Source organism: Anser anser (genome assembly GCF_964211835.1).
Source record: "Anser anser genome assembly, chromosome: 1".
NCBI lineage: Eukaryota > Metazoa > Chordata > Aves > Anseriformes > Anatidae > Anser > Anser anser.
In genome coordinates, this window is record NC_139720.1 from 60413684 (window position 1) to 60439686 (window position 26003).

Genomic DNA, 26003 nt, shown 5'->3' on the forward strand with positions numbered 1-26003 from the left:
GACCCGTGCCATATGGAAACAGCTTAAATAACGCCTAGACAAGAATTCAATAAAGGGACTAGCGAGAACTTCACACGCATACTGTGTCCTTACAGAAAGTCCTTGTACTTCCTTAAATAGTCTCCTTTTACCTAGGTGCTCTCTTTACAATAAGACAAAATGGGTTTTACTCAAAATAATTCAGCAAATAAACACAGAGGCCACAGAGAAAGGATAGACAGCAGACTCTCCCACTCTCCCAGCATTTCTCTTTCTGTCTTACTCCTCTCTTACTTTCCCTCTCTCACACACTCTTGCATATAAACATACCTTCATGCTTATCCTGATAGAAAAGTGTTAGTAGTTTTTTTTGAGATGCTGGCTGCAGGCTGTTGAGACCAGCTACAGTAAAGGTTGACATTTACAAGAACTCGGGATAAAGAGAAGCTCAGTGTTCAGAGTCTCAAGAGATGGAATCAATGTATAATTTACTAAGGCATTACACCCAGAGGATACAATGGTCATACCAAACTTTTTGTTAAGATAAACGCACAACATTACTGAAGTGACTCAGAATTAAGTCAGGACAGCCTCTGCTCTTCTCTGTATGGGAGGGGATCAGAGGGAAGCATTTCCTAGTAAAATCAGGCATTGTATGCGTGACTCTGCATATGCTTGGTCAGAGATAAGGTAAGTTTGGTTTCCTTTTCCTTTTGCATGGGTTTTGAGTTCAAAATGAGAAACAGACATGATTCTTCTTGTGTGGGATCAAAAGAAATTCTTCTTTCTTTCTTTTCCTAAGCCAATAAAGCAATGGAATGGCATGGTAATGCCTTCTCTCTCTCTCTCTCTCTTTTTTTGGAATTCATATTGGAAGTTATTAAAACCACTTTGATTTTTCTTGCAGTTCTAGAGGAGAATGCATTAGAAGCTGCATGCCAGGAAAATTCAATTGAAAAGGAATGCACTGGCCTCAGCTGCCACCATAGCTCACCCGTGGGCCTGCTAGTTTCCCCCACCCCACTCTCCTCAAACAAAGCTTTATCTGTGTGGTACAGCTTGGTGCCTCACACAAAGCCACGAGGACAGCAGGCCTCCAGGAGGTTACCCTTCTTTCTGAGGTGCTCTGCTTTGCTTTCTCTTTACAAGGTAATTACACCTGCATTATTGAGGTGCAAGACATTTTAATAAGTATTTCTGAACAATTGAGTTTCTCGTATATCTGTGCTTTCTTTGACACAACTTATCTGCTCTAGTATTTTTGCCCAGAGAGAGTCTGAGAGCTTGATATATTTCTCTAGGATTTCTGGATACCTCTAAAGGCTAGACGGGTGAAACCACGGACAGAGTTACCGGAGAATGGCCATGCTGGTGTTACAGCGAGTATACTCATGTCTCCACGGGCATACACAGTCGATCCAGACAGAAAGGTTACTGAAATTCTAGGAAACCCCTTGAACTGTCATCATTGCTTATGAATTTGTATACAGAAATCTAATACATAGAGACTGTCTGATTAGAAATAATTCTGTGCTTAATCTCTGCCTATCAATTTCTTTGCCCTTTATGAAAGAAGAAAAAAAAAAATCACAGGAAAAGGTTCCAAAAATTACTCTGTCTGCCACAGAGAATCGAATCCCCACCAGCACCTGCAAAATGTATGCAGTGACTTATCACAGCAGTTGCTTCTGTGAACGCTGTAGAGAGCTGCAGAAAACCCGTGGGATGGGTCCTCTTGGGAGCTCTTCCATCTGGTTGCCTCATGTAACAGTTACTTTATTGCAGACAATCCTGTGCAAAATCAGCTTTAATGACTCTCTATAGGAACAACTATGCTGACTAGAGCAAACGTTTGCAGGATGGTGCCCTCTGTCTTGTATTTAATGCAGAACCACAGTGTGAGCAGCTGTCACAGCTGTAACAGATGTAATGGTACGTGAAGGAAAGTTCATGTCCTCTGCCCTGGTGTGAACATAAATTGCTTTCTTTGCTTAGCAGTTTTAGTGCAGGACTTGCAACATGGTAAAAATTGGAAGTGACAGTTCAGGCTAGAGGCTGTGGTGGACACTGAATAGTTCTTCCAGATGGAAACTTTATTCCAGAAACTGGTAGCGAAGCCAAAACAATAGTAAGCTGGCAAAAAAAAAGTGTAGTTTTTCCCTGTTCTAGGAAATCTTACAAGTACTCAGTTAAGATAACTGTGAACCACACAGGTATATTGCATTTTACCTCTCCACCAAGGTTTGCTTAGTAATTTCTGAGCAGCAGACTCCTTCATTGTCGGTACATTGTCATTTGCAGAACCCAATGATGGAAATTAAATTGTCCAATTCAAGTAAGATCAAGTTGCTTTCTTAGCTGCAGCCTAGCAATACCTTCCCTAAATAACTAAGCCTTCATCCCAGACTGATTCCCAACCATCCTTAAGTAGTCAGAGCCAAGCCAGGCTTAAGAAAGCCTTCTCTTACATGTATCACACAGCTGAGTAGAGCAGGGCCTGAATGTATTTTGAGCAAGGAACCACAATTATGTGAATATTCATTTCTCCAGCCTATGATCTGAGACCCAAATTGGTATGAAAGGTGTCTCACAAGACCTATGTTCATGTAATTACATCCTTACACCTGGTCCAAATAAAAATCCCTATATATGTGTACACATATTCCAGTGACTGCTTAAAAAAGCACCAATTAGTTTCTAGAGGTCTCCTCAGAATTATATTTCAGTTTTCTTGGGCTGGATTTCATTTCATTTCAAACAAGTCAGCTACACTAGTAACTAATTACAGTCTTTTCATATTTTTGGCACTTTTTCTCTAGTACCTAGAGAGGTTTCAATGGTAACTGACAGCTCCTGTCCAGCAATACTTTATTACTCCTATAACATACTCATGACAGGAAATGCTACAAAATAAAATTGTAAGAAAATAGACTTGAAAAAAATCTTAAAGGATGATTTCCTGCATCTCCTATGCTAAAGCAAGATCACCTACCCTAGTATTATTCCTATTATTTTCTTTCTAAACTGATCATAAAATCCTCCAATGGTGAAGAATGTATGCCCTCCTTGAAGATGTATTGCATTGCTTCATTGCCCTCACGCTCCCACCATTTTTCTAATGTCTCAGTTAAATCTTCTGTGCTAACATACCTGGAAACATGGTGGTAAATTTTGATTTATAAGTGGCAGATATAACGGTTTCAGGGAAAACTTAAGGAGGAACTATGAAAGAAGGTGACTAATGCAATTTTTACTTCATCTCAGTATTTGTGAAATACCTTTTATATATATTTTTATAACTAGAGAAAAGACCTGAAAACCTTCACAAAGGATTATTTTTAATGATTTAATTATGAGGTTTGAATAATCTCAATAAGTCGTGTTACACAAGGAAATAAAAAAGAAACTCATGAGTTTTCTTATATAAGTACCATCATCTGTTTTATTCCTGCAGGATTTTCAGCAGTTATTGTTATTACAGATGAGACCTTGGTACTCCTAATAACACCAAATGTTATTTTGGACATCCATTCACATAATACTTTTGTAAGAAAGAGCTATGCCAGATTACCAGTGGGATGTGATTTGATATGAGTTACTTATCAAGAACTGACATCAGTGTTTCTATTTTTATTGCTGAAAAATTTCTGCACAAAGCTATAAAACATTCATGTCTAGCAAGAGGAAACAGATGAGGTGTACCTTACACATAGATATGTGATGCAGTTACTGGAAAAGTAAAAAGCTGATATGTTAGCATTGCTAGTACACCGAGCACTTGTCGTGGATAAAAGACATGCTAAAACTTTGTCCATCCAATGTTGAACACGAACCGATACTATTGAAGGCTGGGCGACAGTGAGACTAGGGGTTTTGGGGAGAGCTGCAGAGAGCGAGCTTGAGCTAGTGTTGGAGGAACGGGACTTGGAATGGAAATGTCAAAGCATGGGAGATGACCAGAGCAGAGGGGAAAGGACAGAGGGAAAGCTGTTAGGAGCAACGTTAACAGTACAGTGAGCCAAGCATATGTTAGCCTAAGCTGCTTTATAGAAGTGCCATAGACATGAGCTCATGGACACAGTTATAACACTGCAAAAATTACTTTACACCAAAAAGAGAATCTTTCCTTGCCACAGATATTTGTGTTCCTGAACCTCTGAGCTAAATCTTTTGCAAAACAAAGGAGCACTGTTCGCATCCTATCCATCCTACCTACTGGAAATACATTAAAGCCAAGGTCACCAGACAATAGCTTGTAATGGAGCTCTCAGCTCACTACAAGCAGGAGTTGTCAAGTAGCTGGATGCCTTTTTCCTAAAGAGGAAAGTAGAGCAAGTCTTCAGTCCAGCTGAGTAAAAGAATCATTTAAAGCTAAAGCTTAAATTAGAAACAAAGAACATGAAAGAAAAGCTATTTGCCTCATTGTGACCTGACTTATGCTCAGTTACAAAGCAACTCATTCTGACGATCAAATAATTGTTAAGCTTTAAAAAAATGAAGCTTTAGCAAAAAGGATTTAAAGGGGGTTAGTGTTGAATTTTACAGGCCTTGCCAAAGTGTAATCTGAAGTCTTACATTTTTGTTCCCATCTTTAGCATGCCATAGCTTGAATCATAAAGCCAGCATCTTGGCTGTGGGTCAAGATCAACTGAAGTCACATGCAGGATGAGGTGGTGAAGGTGACATTATTTCTCCTACCTGGCTCAGGGAAAAAAAGTGATAATCTCTGCAATCTGTGAATAATTTAGGCTCATAAATTTGTGACAAAGACTCTCGGGTCCAGTTTTCCACATCTAAATACTCTCTTTACTATCCAGAGTAAGAAAGTGCTAGACAAGACTGGATATAAATTCATCACTGACCTGGGACATACAGTGCTGTGCTCTTTGATCATATGATTGACAACTGGCAAGAGTCTGCATTGTTTCTCTGTTACCTAGTGAGTATATTTGTGAGGTATTAGGAGCATGACAAGTGTCAGTACGGGGCAAGAGAGGAAAAGGGTGAAAAACAAACAGCGATAAACACCCCTATCTAAAAGAGTGCTCCACAGTGAAATTAAGTGGAAGAGTGGCTCAAATGCAAACACCAATTTTTAATACCCCTCAAAATCTCATGGAGTACAAGGGAAGTGGGTCCAAAACAAGACTTCACGGCATGCTCATCTCTAATTGGAGCAGCCTGAGCAACACTGCTTTTTGGAATCCGGAATGCTGATTTTGTGACTTCTAGGCCAAATAGTCGTAACCAGAGAATTAATTAACTCGGATCATTCAGATCATGATCTCAGCACTATATGAAGCCCTTGCACATCTCTTTATGAAATACGCTGCTGGAATAATCATAACTTCTCCAGAATTGGGAAGGAACTTCAACCCTCCTGCAATGCAGCTGCTACTAAATAGCACTGATGAAGAGGCTGTCCTTGCCATCAACAACTGCCAGCATTTCTTGCACCTTTCCCCAAGGTCTTGGCATGGGCCAGTGCTGGAAGGAAAAAACAGAAGCAGCCCAGACTAACAGTCTCTTTGACACCCATCACAGGAGTTGGTTACAGCATGAAGAGGTCACAACTGCTGACATACAGAAAAAAACAACTGAAAAATAATGCTTGTGCCTGTGCATCCCCAAACTGCAGTGTCTGACCCTGACAGGCTGCCCTGGGAGCCCTGTCGGTGCTGCTGGGGACCTCAGCATCCTGGGGAGACATGAAACACAACTGGATATTTACCATCTCATCTCTTTCGCAAAACATGACCTGAACTAATATCTTGGTGCCTCCAAAACACTTAATTAACCGGAGCAAACTCCCATTTTAGCATCTGAACAAAAGTCATCAGAAGACATCTGGGGGTTCAGCTCACCACATCCCTGACACAGAGCATCTCAGTGCAGCCCAGACCTTTTCCCCTCTCAGACACCTTCCTGCCTACAAACCTGGTGCTGGATGAGCCCTCTCCCAGTGGAGGAGGGCAACCAGAGTCTCTCTGGGGCAATGCAGGATCTAGGGGCAGAACAGTAAAGTGACCATTACTTAAATACTCCTTGGGAATAAAAGTAAACCTGGCAGCTTCTTCACATGTGGGCATTGTGCCCAACTGTAAGCAAATTACTATGTCTCTGCAGTCACTCACACCTCTCACTACCTTGAAATTAAAAATTGATCCTGTCAACCAGGCATAAATCATATCAAAATCTTAAATAGATTTGTTTTCAAAAGGCAATGTGATATGAAAAATATTTTTATGACATACAGTTCACCTGTCTGCTTCATTCCTTACAGTTAATCAAACCTCAACAATCATATATCATATTAAAGGAGTAAAAGTAGTCTTCAGAGTCCATACTTTTATTTCTTTCTGTTTCAATCTATACAGCAAATTAAAATATTTACTATATAAGTGCCTGTTTGTGTACATAAACTTCTGTAGGCATACACGTTCTGCATTCTTCATTATTATTATATAAATGATACAAGCCTACAAAAACTGGAAACCCAAAACCGTAGATGATTAAGATATGTATAAATATATATATATATTCCCCTAAATGTTTAGAACTCTACAGCTTTGCAATAAATGGCATGTTTTGCTGTGTAATGACATAACTTGCATATTTCTTGAGCTCCTAACTAGCTGATCTACATTTAACTGATTCCATGGGTATCTTCTGTACCAGGGCGTGCCCGGAAGGATTCACATGAGTTTTATGCAATAAAAATTAAGACTTGCAGACCAATATCCCTGTATGATGAGCTTAATCTACCTTCTCAGGAAGTACTGCAGCATTCCAGGCCTCTGAATAGCTTTGAACAGCTGTTGTTAAAAAAATAACTATGACACAATAGCACAAAGACTTACATCCAGACCCAGTAAAGGTAGTTCAAAGTCTTGGCGGACTGAGAATCTAAAATGAGGACTCCTGTACTTCCAAACTGCTGTAATCCAAGACTCAGGTTGAGAAAATCAAGTCATTTCTTTGTCCCCCAAAACACATCTTTAAATGGTTTCATGCCTAAGAAACTAAGAAAGGGAGATTTTTGCCATTGGAAAATAGGAAATTCAACTTTCTCATGGTGTTTCTTATTTCCAGTCTTGAAATATCATTAAATATAAGAGCTGTAGGTAACTGTGATCACTTTCAAAGGTGTTCATCTTTCAAGAGGGCTAGTTGTTCATTTTTCTTTCAATTAAAATGAATGGAGAGCTTTGCATGCAACACCTCTCACACCTAATGTTGGAGAGTCAGGTTGCACGGGTATTTGATTTCCAGCCCAGCAAAGGGTGGCAAAAGTCTTAATCTCAACAAAAGGGAAGATTGATGTGGGTTTCCTGGAACACCTGCTGCTGAAGCCATTAATGTTTGGGGCACCGTCCTTCCTACACTGACGTCGGCATGAACCGTCCTCTTGCTTTTCGCAGAAAGAAGATCAGGCCCTTACTGAACAAGATTAATAGTAGCAAGCCTGCCATTGATTATATGCTGCTGTCCTCACCATGTCAGAGGGCAAGCCAAGGGGTGAATTACAGCTACCCAGGGACTCCAAAACATGAGAAGAAATCAAACTGATGGATGCACACTGGAAATTAAACCATGCTGTATCTGAGTGAAATCGATTTAGAAAGCAGAAAGGCTTACGTTTCCTGTTACTTACAGCCTGCAACAGCCCAAATCCTGCAGAGCTTTTTCTTTAGAGCTTCTCCTTGGTTATTGCACATAAGGAGGTTCTTACACTACTCACAACTATACTCCTGTAATGCTTATTCTAGAGCAAGTGTGGATTTGTCAGAGACCTAAGAGGAAGAAGAATTCTCAAGAGGAGAAGATAATATTAGTATGACAACAATCTGCAATGGAAGGGGAGTGGGATGCTTAGCATAACAAGGTGGACAAGAAGGGACCTCACAGACAAGGACATGACCAGACAGCACCTAACTGAGGAGAGCAGAGCAGGGTTGGTGGCAGTAACTAGGTCAGACAGTTCAGTGATGGCCAGACATGTTCATAGAGATGAGGAAGGTCTGAAGTCACATCAAGAAATCAGTCTATGGATTAGGGTGAGCATCTGGATCAGCAAGGTACAAGGCCAGGCAGGGCATGACTGTAGCACAGCTCAGGCAGAACCTGGGAGTTTGGTGCTCAGCTTAAATGCAACTCCCAGATAAAGAGGGGAGCACCTGCTGAGACTTCATTCAGCATCTTCTCAAAACACTCTCGTGGTCTTTTCACAGGACGTGGCATAACCTTTCAGTGACACCAAGTGAAAACTACAGTTTTTCTGCAGGACTGCTCTTAGTGATAAGCTTAGACCTTCCAAGGCCTTTTGAAATGTTTAATCCTGATTCTCATTTGGTTTAAATACTGTGGACTGTTGAACCACTGTAAGGAGCAATTAGTATCTTCTACTGGCCATTCACCATCTCACAGTTGTATCTTTCTGCTTTTGTCTCTGGCTGCAAGCAGCTAACCCATTGTGGCAGACGGGTTTATCTCCACTGTGAAGCACATTGCTGTTTGTACAGGAGATGGAGTTTGCCTTACTACTCTGCAACTCTCCAAATGCGCTACTTTTCCAACCACCCCAACTCTACCAGAGTCTGGGTGTTTTTTGAAAAGATTTTAGCCTCAACATTGTTGGGTCCAGACTGGAAACCTAAAATCAAGGGGCTTAAAAACTGGAAGACAAATCAAATAATTCAAATATTATTATTTTTAAGGTGTTCTCAAGGTTTTTAAGCCATCTCCTGTGTTTTCTGGATCTCAGCAAGACTAACAGGCTTAGCCAAATCTGTAAGAAATGTCTTCTAATTGTGGTTGAATTCTGCTCTCATGAGGCAAAGAAGTCAGCCTAGACCTTTGGGCCAGTACAAGCTGATAGTATTCCACATAGATTTGCTGAGTTTTCTTTTTGCCCGGAGGAAAAATATTACATGGCTTCACCAGCATTCTGCTTGGATATCATATCATAATGATTAGCTACATTCCACTTTAAACTGTCATTAATATTCCCCATATGTAATTAATGCCTCTAAATCTACAACGAGATATCATGACAAACTACCAGCTGTCTTTCTTTTTATTTCATTGTGGTTCTTGAACCCTTGGATTAGGTTATGTGTTTCTGGAATGTCAAATAAGGAATTTACTTTTCCATCCATCAGTTTACACTCTGCATGCAGTTTGATGGCATCTTGCTAATACAGCCTGGTTGCACTGTAATTCACCTTATAATCCATTGTATCAACACTGACTGTTCAATGTGCAACTTCCTAACAAGGTGGCTGGTGTTTCTTAGGCGCTATAGTGCTTTGGGAGAGTGGCATTTTAAGATGTTCCCCCTACACCCAGGCTGTCTGACTTGAAGCTCCCTGCTGTCATAATTGGACATGTGGAAATATCTTCCTTTATCAGAAAAAGCAGAAGAAATGCTGCTTTGGCAAAAAGTGCCCATCTGCTCCAGAACTTCCCTTCTTCTCTAGTGCATCCAGCAACTCAAATCTGGGGTGTGTTGTTGAGTAATATGAAAAAAATTATACTGCCTCCAGCTGTGCCAGTGGAGGGCTGCTTACTGTCTCTTTTGGGCACTTTTAACAAATGCATTGGATTCTGCTAATTATTTTACTTATCTCTTCTGATGCTTCAGGAACACCAGAAAGCTGGACCAGGACAAATCGAGCCTGGCTGTTGGCTGCAAGATGGGCCCAAGGTCTTGGCATTCTCCTTCCTGCCTGATCGCTCACCTGCCACAAGCCCACAGACATCTGACCTTACCTCAAGTATGCTCTTCTAACACTACATATATAGTGGGGATAATGGTGTTTTTTCAGAGCACTGTGAAATCTCCTGGTGAAAGTGGTATGATAAGCGACATGATAAAACTACCATATGTAAGATAGTAACTGTAGTGGTGGCGAGGCACTTTACTCCAGTTTTAAAGATCTAGGCCTCTTTTGAGTAAACCAATGGTAAGTTCATAGGTAACTCTGACAGTTTTTGGTCCAAAACACACCACAGGAAATTGACAGTATGCCTCCATGTAAAACAGATAGAAGTTAGATAAAATACATCAGTGGCAGGTTTCAGCAGAATTCCTTACTCAGGTAGGTAGTGACTGCATGTGAAGTGCCACTTGCAGGCCAGTTGGTAACCCAGAGGCACTTCTGGTGGGCATAAAACAAACAAACAAAAACCAACAAAAAAACACCAAGAAAATGCTATATTTGGGCAAGCGCCCTCTGCTGTCACTGTCAAGTGATTTTGTTCATGGTGCACTGACTTCAGTTTTCCAACTTTTCTGTAGAATATGAGTCCTTAATTGCATTGTCTAACAGAGTATTATTACAGGAAATATTTCAGTCTGAAATACAGCATCTTTGTAAACCTGACTGAAAGCAGAACTGAAAGCCACTGTACAAAAAGAGATTAAAAAAATACAAATTGTGTTTTATGGTCTTAGTGTCCCTCCAGTCCCACAACTGAATCTGTTCATGCAGACAGCAGCAGGAACATGCAAAGCCATTACCCTCAGTTTGTGCACAGATGCAGGAGTCTGCTCCTGTGGTTTAGAGAGAGTCTGAGAGTTTGTCTTGACTTTGTTTGTAAAAGAATGTTTTTTAAACTAGGAAACCGTAAGAATTGCCAATGTCAACAAAACCTAACTAGCGAAGAGCCTGAACAACCAAGTTGATCTCAAGTGTTATCCCGATACATCAGTGTGTTTGCAGTCGTTCTTCTATTTGGTTGTTTTTGGTTGTTTAGATGTTGTCAAGAATGCAGGGGCAGCTCTCATTAACCAAAAAAAAAAAAGGTTAATAGATTTATGTTTGGTAGCCAGGACACTTTTTTTTTTTTTTTTAAACAATCCATGAGGCAGTTTCTTGTAAAAAAGCCCATCACTGTTTGTAGTATTTTCCATTCTTTTCATACTCATCTGGCAATGTACTAACGGAAAACCAGTGCATGCAGCTGTATGATGCGATAGGAGAATATCTCAGCTTTTAAAGGTAGGAATTGGTAACCCAGTGCATCCACCTATGCTTGGTGCAGTGGGAAAGTGTGATCCATTTGCCACCAGAACACACATCTGGTAAGCATCTGAAAGGGTGGAGGTAAGTACTTGATGCATGCCCAAAGTGCTACCAGAGGGAAAAGTTTCACTGAAATCAACTTTGAATTAAAGCAGATCAAATCAAATCAAACCAAAACCTTTCTCAGCTGGAAGCTAAGAACCCCTCCTGCCTTTGTCTGCTGAAAAGGATATATGGCATAGTAAGAGCAAGATGGAGTAAATATAGTATGTAACAATAATAGTCTGGTTCTGTATCCTTCACAGAGTCTGTAAGGCTATCAATTGCAATTCCTACTCACAGGAATTCAGAAGCCTAAATCTGAAAAAAATAGCTTTGTTTATTCTTTTATTCTTCATGTATTCTTCACGTGCAGGGAAGACCAAATGACCACGAGGACTGCAAGCACTGCAAGTTCAGTGTGAAAAGCTGTGTGTTGGTGCCATCTGCTGGGCCTAGAGCCACCCCCACGCCAAAGAGGCAAAGCTCTTCCAGACAGGCCGTGACCCCGCCTAACACCGTCCTGGCTCGTAGCATAGGGACCTTCCATCAGGGAACAAGGCTGAAGCTACAGCAAATAAAAAAGAAAAGACACCCTACCTGTGATATGCTTCCTCCATAGGTAGGCTCGCTGAAGCGAACAAGAAACGTGTGCCAGAGAGAGGCAGTGGCCCAGAATGAGGGGATGAGCAAGATGATCGTCCAAATGCTTAGTCACACCTGCGTGAGAGGATTTCTGCCATCCCTTAAAGAGGCATAGTTTGCTCTGGCAGGCTCATGTCCTCAGTAAGTGCTTGAAGCATCAGGAGGCACACACATTACTTCATTACAAGGCACCTAGCTCTGCCTGGGACAGCCTTGAGAGTGGGAGACAGGAGGAGCACAGCTTCTTTCTTAGGCCCTATTCCAGGCCTTAGGCCCCATTCCAGGCTCTTCTGAATCAAGGAAACCTCTTCAAGATGCAGTGTCTAAATCAGAGGTGTGTGCATAAATTAGGCAGGTGGGTGGTCAGAGAGTCTGCCTTCTGGCCCAGTTTGCCTGCTGGGGTGAGGAGGAAGGAGCCAAGAGCAAGATAAAAATGAAGTCAAGAATGGCAGCAATCTGCCAGTTATCAGGAGTTACACATCTGGGATAAAGCTGCTGTTTCAGGAGCTGCTACTTTTGTTTCCTTTGGGTGCTTGGCACCATCACATCTCGTGTCCAAGTCTTTGCAGACAGGAAGGCGGGGATGGATGCAGAGGCTGAGGATGAGGATGGGAGGACAGTGCTGGAGGGTAAGAAATGCACGGGGTGTTGTCTTTTCCGGCATCAAAGTGACTTACCTGGCTACAAGCACCCATCCTGGTTCTGCTTAGATCTCTGTGTGTAACCTTGGATTTATTCCATGGGGTTACATGACAGACTCGTGCAAATATTGAGACTAGTAGCAATCCAATTTCCTACATTCAATCTTGTGTCTTGTGATATGGCTATGACTTCGCCACCCAGCCATCTCAGCCCTCCATTTTAATGGTAGATGTATCATCCCCAGGTAGATTTATGCACCACCAATTGTGTATTTAACTCCTGGATAACACCATTACTATACATCTCAGAAATGGATATGGTTTTGGTTTGAAGATTTAAAAAAAAAAATTATTTCAAGATTTTCTCAACAAAGAATCCACCACTTCCTTTGGTGTGTTGTTTTGGTAGTTAAACACTCAGAAATAGATACACCTTACTTCAGACTTCAGTAAGTCTTAGCAATATGAAATTTAAAAAAACAAGTGCTGGATTCTGTACCTAGGAAGGGGCAACCCTAGCTATACATATAGACTGGAGAACAAGAGGCTGGAGATCAGCCCTGCAGTAAAGGGATCTTGGGGTTTTGGTCAACAGCAAGCTGAACATGAGTCAGCAGTGTGCCCTGGCAGCCAAAAGGGCCAACCGTACCCTGGGGTGCATCAGGCATGGCATTGCTAGCTGGTTGAGGGAAGTGATTGTCCTGCTCTGCTATGCACTGGTGTGGTCTCACCTCGAGTACTGTGGGCAGTTTGGGGCGCCACAGTGTAAGAAAGATATAAAACTGTTAGAGAGATGTCTATGGAGATGTTGAATGGTCTGGAGGGCAAGATGTATGAGGAGCAGTTGAAGTCACTTGGTTTGTTCAGCCTGGAGCAGACTGAGGGGAGGCCTCATGGCGGCCTGCAGCTTCCTCACAAGGGGAGTGGAGGGGCAGGCGCTGAGCTCTGCTCTCTGGGGACAGCGACAGGACCTGAGGGAACGGCATGGAGCTGAGACAGGAGAGGGTCAGGCTGGGTGTTAGAAAAAGATGCTGCACCCAGAAGGTGGTCGGGCCCTGGGACAGGCTCCCCAGGGCAATGATCACAGCATCGAGCCTGCCGCAGTTCAAGAAGCATTTGGACAATGCTCTCAGATGCATGGTCTGATTTTTTGTGTGGTCCTTTGGGGACCCAGGAGTTGGACTCAATGATCCTTGTGAGGCCCTTCAACTCGGGATAGACTATGATTCTATATGGTCTTATTATGCTTTTGCTTATGATTTAACCTGGTTTTGCTAGTTTAAAGACTTGCTAACAGACAAGAATATTTTCTGTATGTGAGCCCGATGTTGGTTTATTGTACAGTTAAATATCCTGCTGTATAGCCACAGAACTACTGTAGGAACTTCCGAAATCTCTCCAGGTACTTAATTTGGGGAGGTACTTATATTTATATATATATATATATTTTTCAAATAAATCTTTTTCTAACACTGCCAGTCCACATGGTTATTCCTGGGACAGAAATCAGTCCTCTCCATTGTGTGCACTGTAGCCTTTATCTTTCTTCCCTTCCAATAGTATCCACATATCTAAGCTCTTTAGTTCCTACCTACCACATATCTGCAATCACAAGCTGAGAAAGGCAGACCCTGACGTTCCCGTGTTTTTATTTTTTATTTATTTTTATTTATTTTTATTTATTTTTATTTTTTTGATTCTCCCATTAGGTTTCTGGCTCGTACTGTTCTCTTTCCTCAGCTTTACTTAACTCCAAGTTCCCTTTCTTTCTGTCCACTGATACCATGATTCCCTCATTTCTTCTCTGCCTGAACTTCCCTCCAGTTCTTCTTACCCCTGCACTCTTTTCCAGTTCTGTACTGCTCTCCCAGCTACAGCTGTAACTTCTCATCTGGTTACCAGTTTTATAGCAAGCAAATGTTAATGTTTATATACAGGTTAGAAAGGTAACACAGAATCTGAACAGGTATTTATTTCCTTAACAAGTAGATGAGGCTGAGGAAAGTGAAACTAAACATACTGATAAAGTAAACATTTTACACAAAGCAAACTCTTATCCTGGTGTGTGTTACCAGCCTTATGCAGTCAGTGTGCAATGAGTGACAGATGTGGAGTAACCAAAATGTGCAGTTTCTTGTCAAATTTATGTACATTATGATTATTTGAGAAGTCATAGTTAGGTACATGCTCACACAGTGAAGGCTTCCCAACATAAATTTCTCAGTCCTTTAAAAGAGTAAAAATCCTAGCACATTCAGTGCTACAGCATGTTCAAGGCTTAATTCTATAAAACCAGAGACATCTTTTATCTATTTTGTAGAAAATTTACATGTTATGAAATACTATACTTGAAGTATTACCAACACAGTTATGACCTTATTTTGGTAGATGTTCACTGACATAAAATCTAGGCCTGTTTTTAGTGCTGTTTAACAAACCTCAGATTTCTGAGAGTACACATCTTTCATCTTAACAAAGTATTGAATTCAGGCTTACAAAACTTGAATTTTGCTTGAGTGGAGTGTGTTGTATTGTGTCTGTTACATAAAATAATTTCCCTATAGAAGTAAGCAGGATTTAGAACAGGGGGTAACAATCAAAATCTGTGAATTTCACGAAACATATCAGGACACCATTTGTATCTCTCTACAGCAATCAGCTTTGCCTTTATTTCTACCTGGACCTGAAGTCACTTGAAGCAAAATGCAGAACATGGAACTGAATGCAGTCAAATGGAAGCATTTTGGCACAACATCCAATTCATATGATGATACAAGCTGATCAAGGAACAGAAGTATCAGAAAATGTAGACTTACAGGTATCATCTTGGCATAAGGGGATAGTACTCTCTTTTTACCTAAATTTACTCCTTCTTCCTATGAAGAGAGTGTAAAATCAGAGCCTCTCAGCAACATTACCATCTAGAAAAAGAGCTGGGGAAGTGAAACTGATCTTCTATATATAAAGTTATAACTCCAAAAGAGGTTATAAATAACAAAGCTGTCTTTGTCAGCTGAGTACAGAACTGATGGATGAAAGTGCAGCTTCATGTATTAGTGAGGGCAGAACTGTAAATAACTTCATAAAAAGCATAATCCTTTAGTAACCCTGTCATGGTATGGTGAGTTTCCCAAAGAATCCACTGCCAACAGTGAAATGTACACCTGGCTATCCTAATACCATATGTTAGGATCTATGCTAAAATATGTTAATATAAGCGATTAAGGATTAACAGCTTGGCCAACAGGTGCACCTTCATGTGGACTCTATAGTTCAGCCAGGCATTTACTCAGAAATCAGCTCTTAATAAAGAGCACTGATGAAAAAGCAGACAGTAACTTCATGCAGTTGGCAAATCTCTCCCCTTTATAATTCACGTGCATCCAACTGATAGGGAGCATGTGCTCTATGGTACAACCGCACCTAACTTCTGATTGGAAATGATGAGGATATACACAGAGCTTCTAATGAAGGCAGCGAGTGTTATCAGAATGGGATTTTTGATCCAGACAGCAGACAAAAGTCTTGATCCCCATTCTGGATATACGAGCTTGAATCTGAAGCATTCCTTTCATTAATGTCAGGACAGAAGCTAGTCTACAGCTGCTGTTTTTCTTCAATATTCAATGGCTCTTTATCAGTACCTTCAAAAGGAACAAAACTAGGTAAAGATAATTTTTAAAACCCTCCTCTTCATTTGTTTGTATGATATCATATAGGAAAAGCTATGTGCAGAGAAGAGTTCCTGTGCTGGAAAGTATTGCAAGCTAACAAAGACCTGGTTATATGAGAGAGATGTCTAGCTGTTAGCATGCTGTAATGCATAACCATTGTTATACATGTAACTGTTGTAGTTAATCCAGTCATCTGCACACTGATATTCTTGATTAGGCTGAATGTATGGGTGATAAACAGTTTCTTTTCCCAAGAAATAGGCTGGAGCAAGTCTCTGTAAAACAACAGCACTGAACTGGTATGTCAGCTTCCTTCGAATTTTGATTATTTCACCTGTTCTTCCATAATTCCTCAGTGCTCTGGCCATTTTCTGATATGTCATGATCTTGCGGTTTCCCTTCCTTTCTCCCCACAACTCTGCAAGTTTCTCCTTGTTTTTGGAGACAAACTGGAAGACACCATTGGGCTTATCCACCCATTGAATGCAGTTTGCCATAGCTGGATCATACAGAGACTCGTGGAGGTACTCAAACAGACGGAGTTTTTTTCTACCTATTAAGAAATAAAATACGAAAGGTCAGAATAGAACTTATGCTGGTTTTAAAAGATGAGCAGTTGTCTTTTTTCCTGGAAAGGATCTTAAGGAAAAAAAGCTTATGTAAACCTAATATCCTGTTTGAAATTAAAAGATCAATATAAACTATTCAACAGAAGACTACCAGTAGCAAATGGGATGATAGTTCTGAAACAACGTACAGATCTGTGGTGACAGGAAGGGATTTGGTCATTAGAGTTTTAAGAGCAGGTTATTAGTGGATCATGACAAATATGTGTTGACTTTGCCGTGTGTTAGGACTGAGGAGCCACTTTTAGCAATCTTAAGACACCTGCTGTGCAGGGAATCACGTCCTCAGGCAGTGCTGGAAAGCGACCGTGAAGAGCCAATCTGAATGCTTTTTAATAAATGTTTACCCCGCTTAATCAAAACTCAAATATTTTGAGATGAATTGATTTTGTCAGATTCGTTTCAGGACTGTTTTGGGGATGCAAGGTAGTCTCTAATATAAGAAAGAGGGAGTGAATGCTCAGGAAGAGCAAGCTAGTTTTGAATTGTAAACCTCACCTAGTCACTAAGGAGCTAGACCTTCTCATACACTGTATTTTTCTAAACACGTGCAGAAATGACAAATTGCATCCAATGCAGAATAAAGGAAGCTCAGTGAGCAATATTTGTCAGTCAAGTAAGTTCTTCTCCCCACAGGTTCAGCTCTCACACTCAAGTTTACTAGTGAGATTTATTAGTTTCACTTAGGTCTTGTGGGTCCCTCTCTCTGAAGTGCTCCCAGTTCCCTTCACAGAGCAAAGGGTGACCAAGAAGCTGCCATAAGGAGGAAGAGTTGAAGATTATGAGACAAAGAGGAACATTTTGCAGGAAGAAGAGTCTATGCAGAAGAACGGCTTCCACTTTAACCAAAGTGGATACAAGCAGCTGCACCTAAAGTTCATAAAGTCTTGTCTTGCATGGCTATTTTAAAACAGGGGCTGGGGAAAAGCGGCAGTAGCTAAGGAACACTGAGGTCAAGAGAAAACATCTGTTAGGGATGACAGTAACTCTGCATCTGGTGATAAGGAAATAGGAGAGAAGTGACAGCCAGACTAGGAAGAAGAAGGTCCTGAAATCAGAGGTACTTTCCAAAAAAATAATAAAGTTTCAGGATCTAAATAAAAATTGGCCTGTGGCTAGAAGCACATATTCTACTAGAAATACCTGTAATACTTTCAAAATGAAAAGCTTAAAAGAAACATGAAGGAGACTGCCTGGTCACAGTAAGCAATTCTGAATAATAGAAGGTGACATTCTTAAGTCCCCTCCAACCAGAATCATCCCATAATCCTATGAACCAATGCTAGAATGAATAAGACCTGGGGGACATTTGGATGTCTCTGCTGTTCATCGGAGCCTCATGCTACTGCAGACTGAGTTTCTGCAGGAAAACAATAGTGTAGCCACTTCTCTACCAGTATCTCAGAGGTCATGCTGTCCAGCCTCTTAGTTCTGCTGTCTAGACTTCTCCAGCTGATGCATTGGTTTGAGAGGGCATATGGGCTTATATGTGCTAATGAAGCTATGTTTCTAGATTCCAGCTATAATTTCCAAAGCTCTACAGCATGCGGACACACCTGTTTGAGGTGGGGTTAGTGCATGGATCTTTGCACTGCATAGCATTGCATAAGCCAGCAGTGTTCATTACCTGCCTTTAAACCACTGCACAACATCAGTCCAAGCCAGCTGCCTGGTTTCTGCAGGTTGCTTATGTAGTCACTGGAGAGAGGAAGCTCCTCCAGAAGGTGTTTCAGAGCATCTGCATTAGGTTTCTGCACTAAATTGGCCTGAAGCAGCCTAATTCTGTCTGTGTATGTCTCTTGAAATACATCTCTTGATGGTCTCCACTTACTGAGCTTTCATTCTTATCAAGGACTGGCCTTGAAATGCATGAATTGGACTCCTTTCGGAAGAAACCAAACTTAGAGATGCTTTCCAGAAGCATATTTAATTCACTGCAGATTTCAGAACTTGTGGCCATCCTAGAGATAGCCCTAACCCCCATGAAACACTTTAAACACAGACTTTGCATCCTCAATGCTAATTGTTTCATTTACAGATCTGTTCCTAAAGGGTAACACTACATGCTAGTGTACAGATAACCTCTCATGCACAAATAAGAGGACAAGAGGACTAAATTTATCTAGGTATAGGGGAAATAGTTCCCCAAATCATAGTTTCTGGCAGGATATTGTCATGGAGACAAAAAAAAAAAAAAAAAAAGAAAGAAAGAAAAAAAGGAAAAAAAAACATAAGAATAGGCAGCCATTCTGAAATGCTGTGCAGTATAGCCTTCTGGAAAAGACGACTGATAATAATGTAAAAGGAAGATGAATTAGGAAATTAAGTTTAACAGAGCAGTAACAACTGAAGGTGGCTTTAGCTAGCAACATGTAAAATTGGTAAAGACTTAGAAAAGTAACATTTTTTGATTGGCGTATTTGCATTCGTAGCAGTGAATTTCAAGAGTTAGAAGTACAGAACTTAAAAGGAGAGGTTAATCTTCCCATCGTCCCACGGAACTTGTAGTAGTCATAGTATCTGAGCTATTAAGCAACAGAAACCACAGTGTTCAGCATCAATGGTAAGGGATGATACAAAAACTGACACCGTGTGGTTAACATTGAGAGAAGGGGATTTCAAAAAGCAGTAAAATCAGGAAGCTACTCAAAAAGACCTCACAGTCAGAAGTAGGTACAACACTCAGAGTGGAAGCTGTGGAAATCTCATCTAGCAGAGTCATACAAAGGATGCCGAGTCCCAAATGAAAACCAAAGAATGAATGCAACAACTGAAGTACAGTGGTGGCCAATGACACCTGACCTACTCTCGGCAAAACAGATATCCACTCAAGTAAAGTCAACCAAAAGGAGCATAAAAACAGCTGTCAAAGTGTCCACTGGAAATGACAAAAGCTAAGAAGTAATTTGAACAGTAAACAGAGAAAGGCATAAAATCTAGTACAAACATACTAACATATGTGGAAAACCTTCAAGAAAACCACTGCTTTGACCAAAAGAAATAAAATGAATTATTAAAGTGGATAAAGATGTTATTGTAATTCTTTGCATCAGACTTCAACCCAGATGATTTGGAGTGAATCCATCTCTGGTTTGTTTCTCCATGTAATAAACAAGAGGAGAGAATGAGAAGTTAGCAGATATATCTTACTGTATGAGATTTAGCAGATAGGAACTGAACACTAGCAGTTGTATTCTAGTTACTGTTAAAAATTGACTTATTTTTTCTTGTTAAAAGTAAAAAAAAAAAAAAAGGATACGGAGAAAGCACAATTCACCAAAGGAGTTTTAAATTAACCCAATGCACTTGTCAAGATATATTCTTTCTACACACCTTTCCCTGCTTTTGGCTGGCCACCAGCAGCATGCATCACTTGGCTTTCTGGAGTACTCTGCAGCATATGGTAGACAGTCTCATCTGCATAAAAATCCCCTGAACTGTTCTTCAAGATTTAAGACAATGAAGAGTTAGCAATAGTGTACAATCTCTGAGGAAAAAGAAACTTGTAATAATTATTTGCCTGAAGCCTGAAGACATGCAATCTTTGATCACCTGACCCACAGAAGACTTTTCGCACCCACAAAGGCCTGCAGTGCACATTATCAGTAAAGAGCACCACCAGCATGTCCAATGGGAATGATGGCCCATAAGGGGAGAAGTTAAGAGGGATAACAGAGTAATTGCCTCACTCCACACGCTTCAACCTTTCTGCTGGAGGAGCTGTGAACTCCTTTTCCAGAGTTAATACAAGACAAGGGCCACTTGGGCTGTGCCTCTCAACAGACTTTGTAGTTCTTGTGTTACGTTCTCACTAATCTGCTGGTTGAAAATGGGCTTTTGTGGAATTTGTTTACCTGAAATTCTCTCCCCTGCACTACCCATTTTCCATCACTTCTGCAGGCCACACTTCCAGTGCTTTTAAGAATGAAGATGGACTTTGCAGGCTGAAGCTGAGCTCGATGTGCAAACCATGCTGGTCTTTCCAGTCAACTTAAAGCAGACCACTGGAGAAGAAACCAAAGGCATGGTTCTTACTCACAGGGGCAGAAGCTGTGTAGGGGCTGGAATTTATTGTTCTCTGCCTCTTCTGTATAATATTCTTCTTCTCTGGGTAACAGAGAGAAGACCTTTTCCCTGCTGTACTAGTAGGTTTTTTTGTTAGTTGTCATTTTATGTGATGAACCACAGAATAGCACCAAACAGCTAAGATGATTCCTGAAAAGAGCCTATTAAATATGTTTTGCAAATATTTCCCAGTGCAGTTTTATCTGAATTATGCCTGGCCAGACTACATTTGTGTTAGAGTTAGCATAATGATTTCTACTAGAAATCATAGATGCTCAGCTAATTTTCCACTTATGTCTGTAGTAATCAGTTCACTTACTATCGTATTTCTCCAACTATATCCTGGGTCTTCTGTAGGTGGTGCTGCAGAGTAGCTGGGACTTGCTCGGAGGTGAGAGTGATGGTTGATCAGAGTCAGGCAATTTTTATAACCTGAGAATTATGACGAAGTTGCAAAAACTTTGTGAGTAAAAGGGAGAGAAGAAGGCGAGAACAAAAACAAGAACAGCAGCAGCAAACAACCTAACATGCTACTGGGCCTATCAAAATGCATTTATCCTGTTGCTGCTGTCTAAATAATAAACTCTCCAGAGCCAGGATGTTTATCCAATACATAACCAGGAGGTTATCCAATATAATTTGCACAGAGGTATGTATAGTGGTACTGCTAACCATGCCATAGGCTGGTTTTTCTTACCTTCATTATGTAAAGAAATATTTGTTAAGATAAAATTTCAGTTATTTCATAGTATCGTGAAATAGTTTGGTAAACAGAAAAAGGGAGAGCCAAACAGATCACCAAGCTTAGGGAATGGGAGAATTATTGAAGATTATAATACATGTATTAGAAAGAAAAAGGGAATATCATGCAATTCTTCAGCAGGTCGTTAGTACAATGCAAGTAAGAGTCTAGACGTGTGAACGAAGTGAAGGAGAGGAGCTGGTAAACATGATTCTGGGCAATACTGTCTCAGCTGTCCAAAAACATGATTACTTCAAATCAGCTACAGGGAAAAAAAATCTCAGAGTACCTGCAGTGCCTGAAAGAACAACACAGAAGGAGCCCAAGACCTCAGGATGTTTAAAAGAAGCAGAAAAGGATATTGGACCAAGGCACTTGGAAGACATTATGCACTGTGGGTGGTCAGAAGAAGATTTTGGAGGGCACATCTGTTGCAAGTGGAAATGTGTGTGAGCAATGGGACATAACTGCACACTGAGTTGCAAGTGTTTAAACATCTCTTTGTTGGCCCTGACAACAGATACAAGCCAGAACATTGCAAGAAGTTATATATACAGGATCCTTCAGTGTGTAAATTACCACTGCAGTGGGGCCAAAAACTTGTTTACAACAGCTGAAGATGTGGCCTGGTTGCTCATATTTGCATTTCAGTATATCATAGATAAATATGTAAATAAACTTCCTTGTATGAAACACATTCACACAGAAGACAGTAGGCATATTCTTCTGGACTTAGAGGGTTTGTGATGTAGCCTGTTACTTTGCTTTCCTCCCAATTCTATTCACGATATGAAAACACCAAACACAGATAGACTTCAAGTTTTACAGCATTTTAATTGCCAGTCTTGCCTGAACTGGAACCATATACAGCTTTCATATACTTTAAGTTTTGTAAAGTAAAAATCTTAGTCTAGAAGTCAATAAAATAATTTTTCTTCTAATTACCCAAACTCAAACTAACATTTCTGCCTAAAAATGTTTAAGTTGTATTTTAATGTAAAAAAAAAAAAAAAAAAAAGAGTAATTGTGGACGTAATTGTGGAAGTGAATTTTGTATGTTGAATTCTTTGTCTTTTTTATTAATACTATTCTTTGCACTGGAATTTGTTGCTATATGAGTTTATTTACAGCAATTTACAGCATAACAGAAGGGCATTTTTTCAATTAAAACTTTAAAACTGGAAAATGGCTGTGGCACTGTGGCCTTATATCTTTTGGTTGTAGGAAACCTGAACTCAATACACCTGGGGAAGGGAAAGGGGGAGCTGTCCAACAACTTCCCTGTACTGTGACTTGGAAGATGCACGCCACGGTGGGAGGGACAGAAACCCTCCAAACATTCTTCCCCTTTTTCTTCAATGTACCCCTGAGCTGTGCATTAATCCACCTCTGGGAAATTCCTCTCCCACCTACGTGTTTTAAGACATACTTTCCTGTAAAAATATAAAGCCGTAGTGAAAGGAATAATGGCCTCCTTTACCTTGTGAATACTGCATTTCTTTGTCAGATTGCTGCTGCAGTACTTCTAGCGCATCTTCAAAAGCCTGGCCCAGTATGTCTTGATCAGGAAAATTCTGCAAGAACATTTTTTCTGTCAAGAGTCAGAAAAGACCAGGCTTGTTCCTTCAGCATTGTCAGTTGGAAAATCTAGTGATTATACGGAATACGTATGTATCATGCCATCCTCCTGGAATATGTATTTTGCAGAAAATTAAGCATTACCAGAATCATTGCTGTTATAAGAAAGTTCTCACTCCTTTGTGAAGTCTCTTTGAGGTCAGTGGGAGAGCTCTCATGGGTGACATTACTCACTCGTGTAAATATTTCAAAGTTCATTTCCTTCATTTGCAGCAGAAGTTCACTTAAAGGGTGTTACTGTTATTGGACTGCTTTGTAGTATTTAGTACAGAGGTATGTGTTACTTGTTTAGTGTGATGAATGAAGCCAACACTATCATTCAGTAACATTGACATGAAGAAAAAATAGGAGTTGCTTACGTAGACATAATGCTATACTATGCCATTATAGGAATCAATGTAGATTTCCAGAAAACTTTATTGTTATTCTAGAAGTTCATAATTTCAGTAAAAGCTAAAAAAATCCCCCCAAAATCTGAGTTTGCCTAAAAGTTTTCTATAGGGTATGTGAAGCTCTCAGTAATGAAAGAATAGAGGCACTGTAGACTTACCATTATTTAGATATCAAAGCTTGAATCCTGTTTAAAATAAACATTATTTTTGTTATATATCTCAAAATAAATAATAATTACCTCAGCATAAATAAAATTAGCTAAATGAAATACCTCCATATTATTTCCATTGATGAAATTAAAGATAACAATACGGATAAAAGTAATCTACTTAGAAAGTGGCATTTTAAGGCAATTAAATTCTTGTAGCATTGTATTTTTTATAATTCATACTATTTTTCATTAGTAATGTTTCCAACCTTTAACCTTGTAACTTTTAAATTATTAGCCACATCATTATATAAACATTTATAGATATTATGAAGTGAAAATGAGTTATTGCTGACATTCTGTTCTAGTTAGCTCAACTACTCCTTTCTTCCAAAAAATACTGACCAGAATTAAAATCAAGTGTTTAAATCCCTTTGTTTTTCAGACCTAGTAGAAACAAGCTTGTATTTTCCATAGCACAGTTTAGCATCTGAATATATATGAAAATACACTCTCAGAGTAATTTTGAGTTCCAGGAGCAAATGTTGTTCTTTAATAAACAGTGACAACAGACAAATTTTCAGCAAGCTTAGCATGGAGTATACTTTAATATACAATATTACTCAGAAACAATTCCTTAGTAACTCTTCTTGGCATTGTCTATAATAATTTATTCATTTATTTATTTATTTTACCTTGCATCTTTTGTTCCTGTTCTCGCTTACATTTTTATTTCAAAGTTGTAATAATAATAATAAATCAGTATTTTATTATTTGAAGATTTGATTATAGTCTATTGAAAAATACTGGGCATTTTGGTAGTAATTTTATCAGATATTAAAAAATTAGTCTATATGTGATGTTTTAAATGCAAAGAAGAGACAAGATGGTTGAATATAAACGAGAAATATTTTCAGCCAAGACTCACCGTAAATATTCTAACTGGCTAATTATGCCTCACATAGCATACAAATATCTTAAAGTACATTATAAAGTACTATCAACGTTTATTAAAGTGTTGTTTTTTTTTTAAATCTTGATGACCAGGAATACCTGGTTGAAGGATATCAGCATGTGAAGTGAAATGTTGGTGATTCAGTCAATTGATCTTGCTGAAGTTGATGGGATTTCTCTCTTTGATTTCAGTGCAGCAAGTATTTCAACAAACTAATTTAATTATAAAACCGGAACAAACCAAATTAATACTTTACCTGCAATGCTGGCCCCAGATTCTTGGAATATAGAGCTGTAGAAATTAAAGATATGAATCTCCTTAAATATCCTAGTATAGAGTTACTGTTTTCTCTAAAATGCATTTGTCTAACTCAAACTCCAAAATGACAAATGGTAACCTTGACAGAACATCTGCAGCTACTGATGATGCCTTTCAAAGCCTGTAAAGACATCGGTATCAGCAAGACACAGTTGAATGTTCATACCATTTACACTGTTGAATTCATAGGGGAAAAGAAATATGTTACACCTTAAGTAAGTTTAATAAAAACACTTACCTAGAATTTCAGCTCCACACACAATAGAAGAAACTGTCTGGTTTCATAAATAAATGAAGGTCTGGGTTCCCACAGCAATGGGCTGGCAAAGGGGCTGCATTAAATAGCTGATTTTAAGGAAGTGTTTTGGCGAGGGATTTTTTTTAACAGTAAAGGTATAGTACAGTGCTAGCATGGCCCTTCACAAGAGCCCAGGACAAAGGAAGGGTGATTTATACTGAAAATAATATAGAATTAAATATTTTAATTATTTAACCAAAACACGAAGATCCTAGGCAGTGGGAGAGATTCCTTTTGCCTGTGGAACATCCTAATGGATCTGTCATTGGTATGTTATGTATAGGGCAAAAACCTACATCCCTGGCTGTCCCATACAGACTGCAGTGGATCTTTAAGTTTTAGCTGAACCTCCTGTTTAGCTCAGTGTAGGAAGTGGATAAAACTAGACCCCAAAATATGAGGTTGGGGGAATTTCATAAGTCTGCTTCACAGTTCAGGTTTGTAGCCCAGGCCCAGCTCTAAAACATTTACTAAACCATTTAGTAAAGATCCAGTCAAGCTGTAGTTGCTGATTTGACACACACTTCCTGAGCAGCTACAAGCTGCTCATGCTACACATGATACATCCTCTGGGATGAGGACTCTCCATGTTTTTCAATACAAAACTTCTCACTGCTGACATAATCTATCCTGTGGCATAGCTCTATGCAGCCAAGTATTTTGGAGGCACATTCTACAAACTTTCCTCAGCATATGCCATGAAATTCCTACAAAATAGTAATCATCTCTTACAACATTTATCTATACTCCTTTAACCAAGAACCACAGTCAAGAACTGGCCTGCACTTGTCTATGAATGCTGAGTGGAAGTAATT

At 39.8% G+C, this 26003-nt stretch overlaps 1 protein-coding gene and 1 long non-coding RNA gene across 2 annotated transcripts; one reads left to right on the forward strand and one right to left on the reverse strand.

The window, feature by feature from the left end:
- Positions 1-1047: 1047 nt before the first annotated feature.
- Positions 1048-10423, forward strand: LOC310897212. Its single transcript, XR_014582132.1, has 3 exons — positions 1048-1128; positions 1281-1358; positions 9623-10423. It is a non-coding gene; the product is annotated as an uncharacterized lncRNA (long non-coding RNA).
- Positions 10424-13308: 2885 nt separating this feature from the next.
- SPIC (Spi-C transcription factor) lies at positions 13309-23590 on the reverse strand. Its single transcript, XM_083830438.1, is given in 5 exon segments — positions 13309-16558; positions 19965-20073; positions 21016-21128; positions 22919-23027; positions 23029-23590. Coding segments are annotated over 5 exon segments (801 nt in total). The 5' UTR covers positions 23071-23590; the 3' UTR covers positions 13309-16130.
- Positions 23591-26003: the final 2413 nt, after the last annotated feature.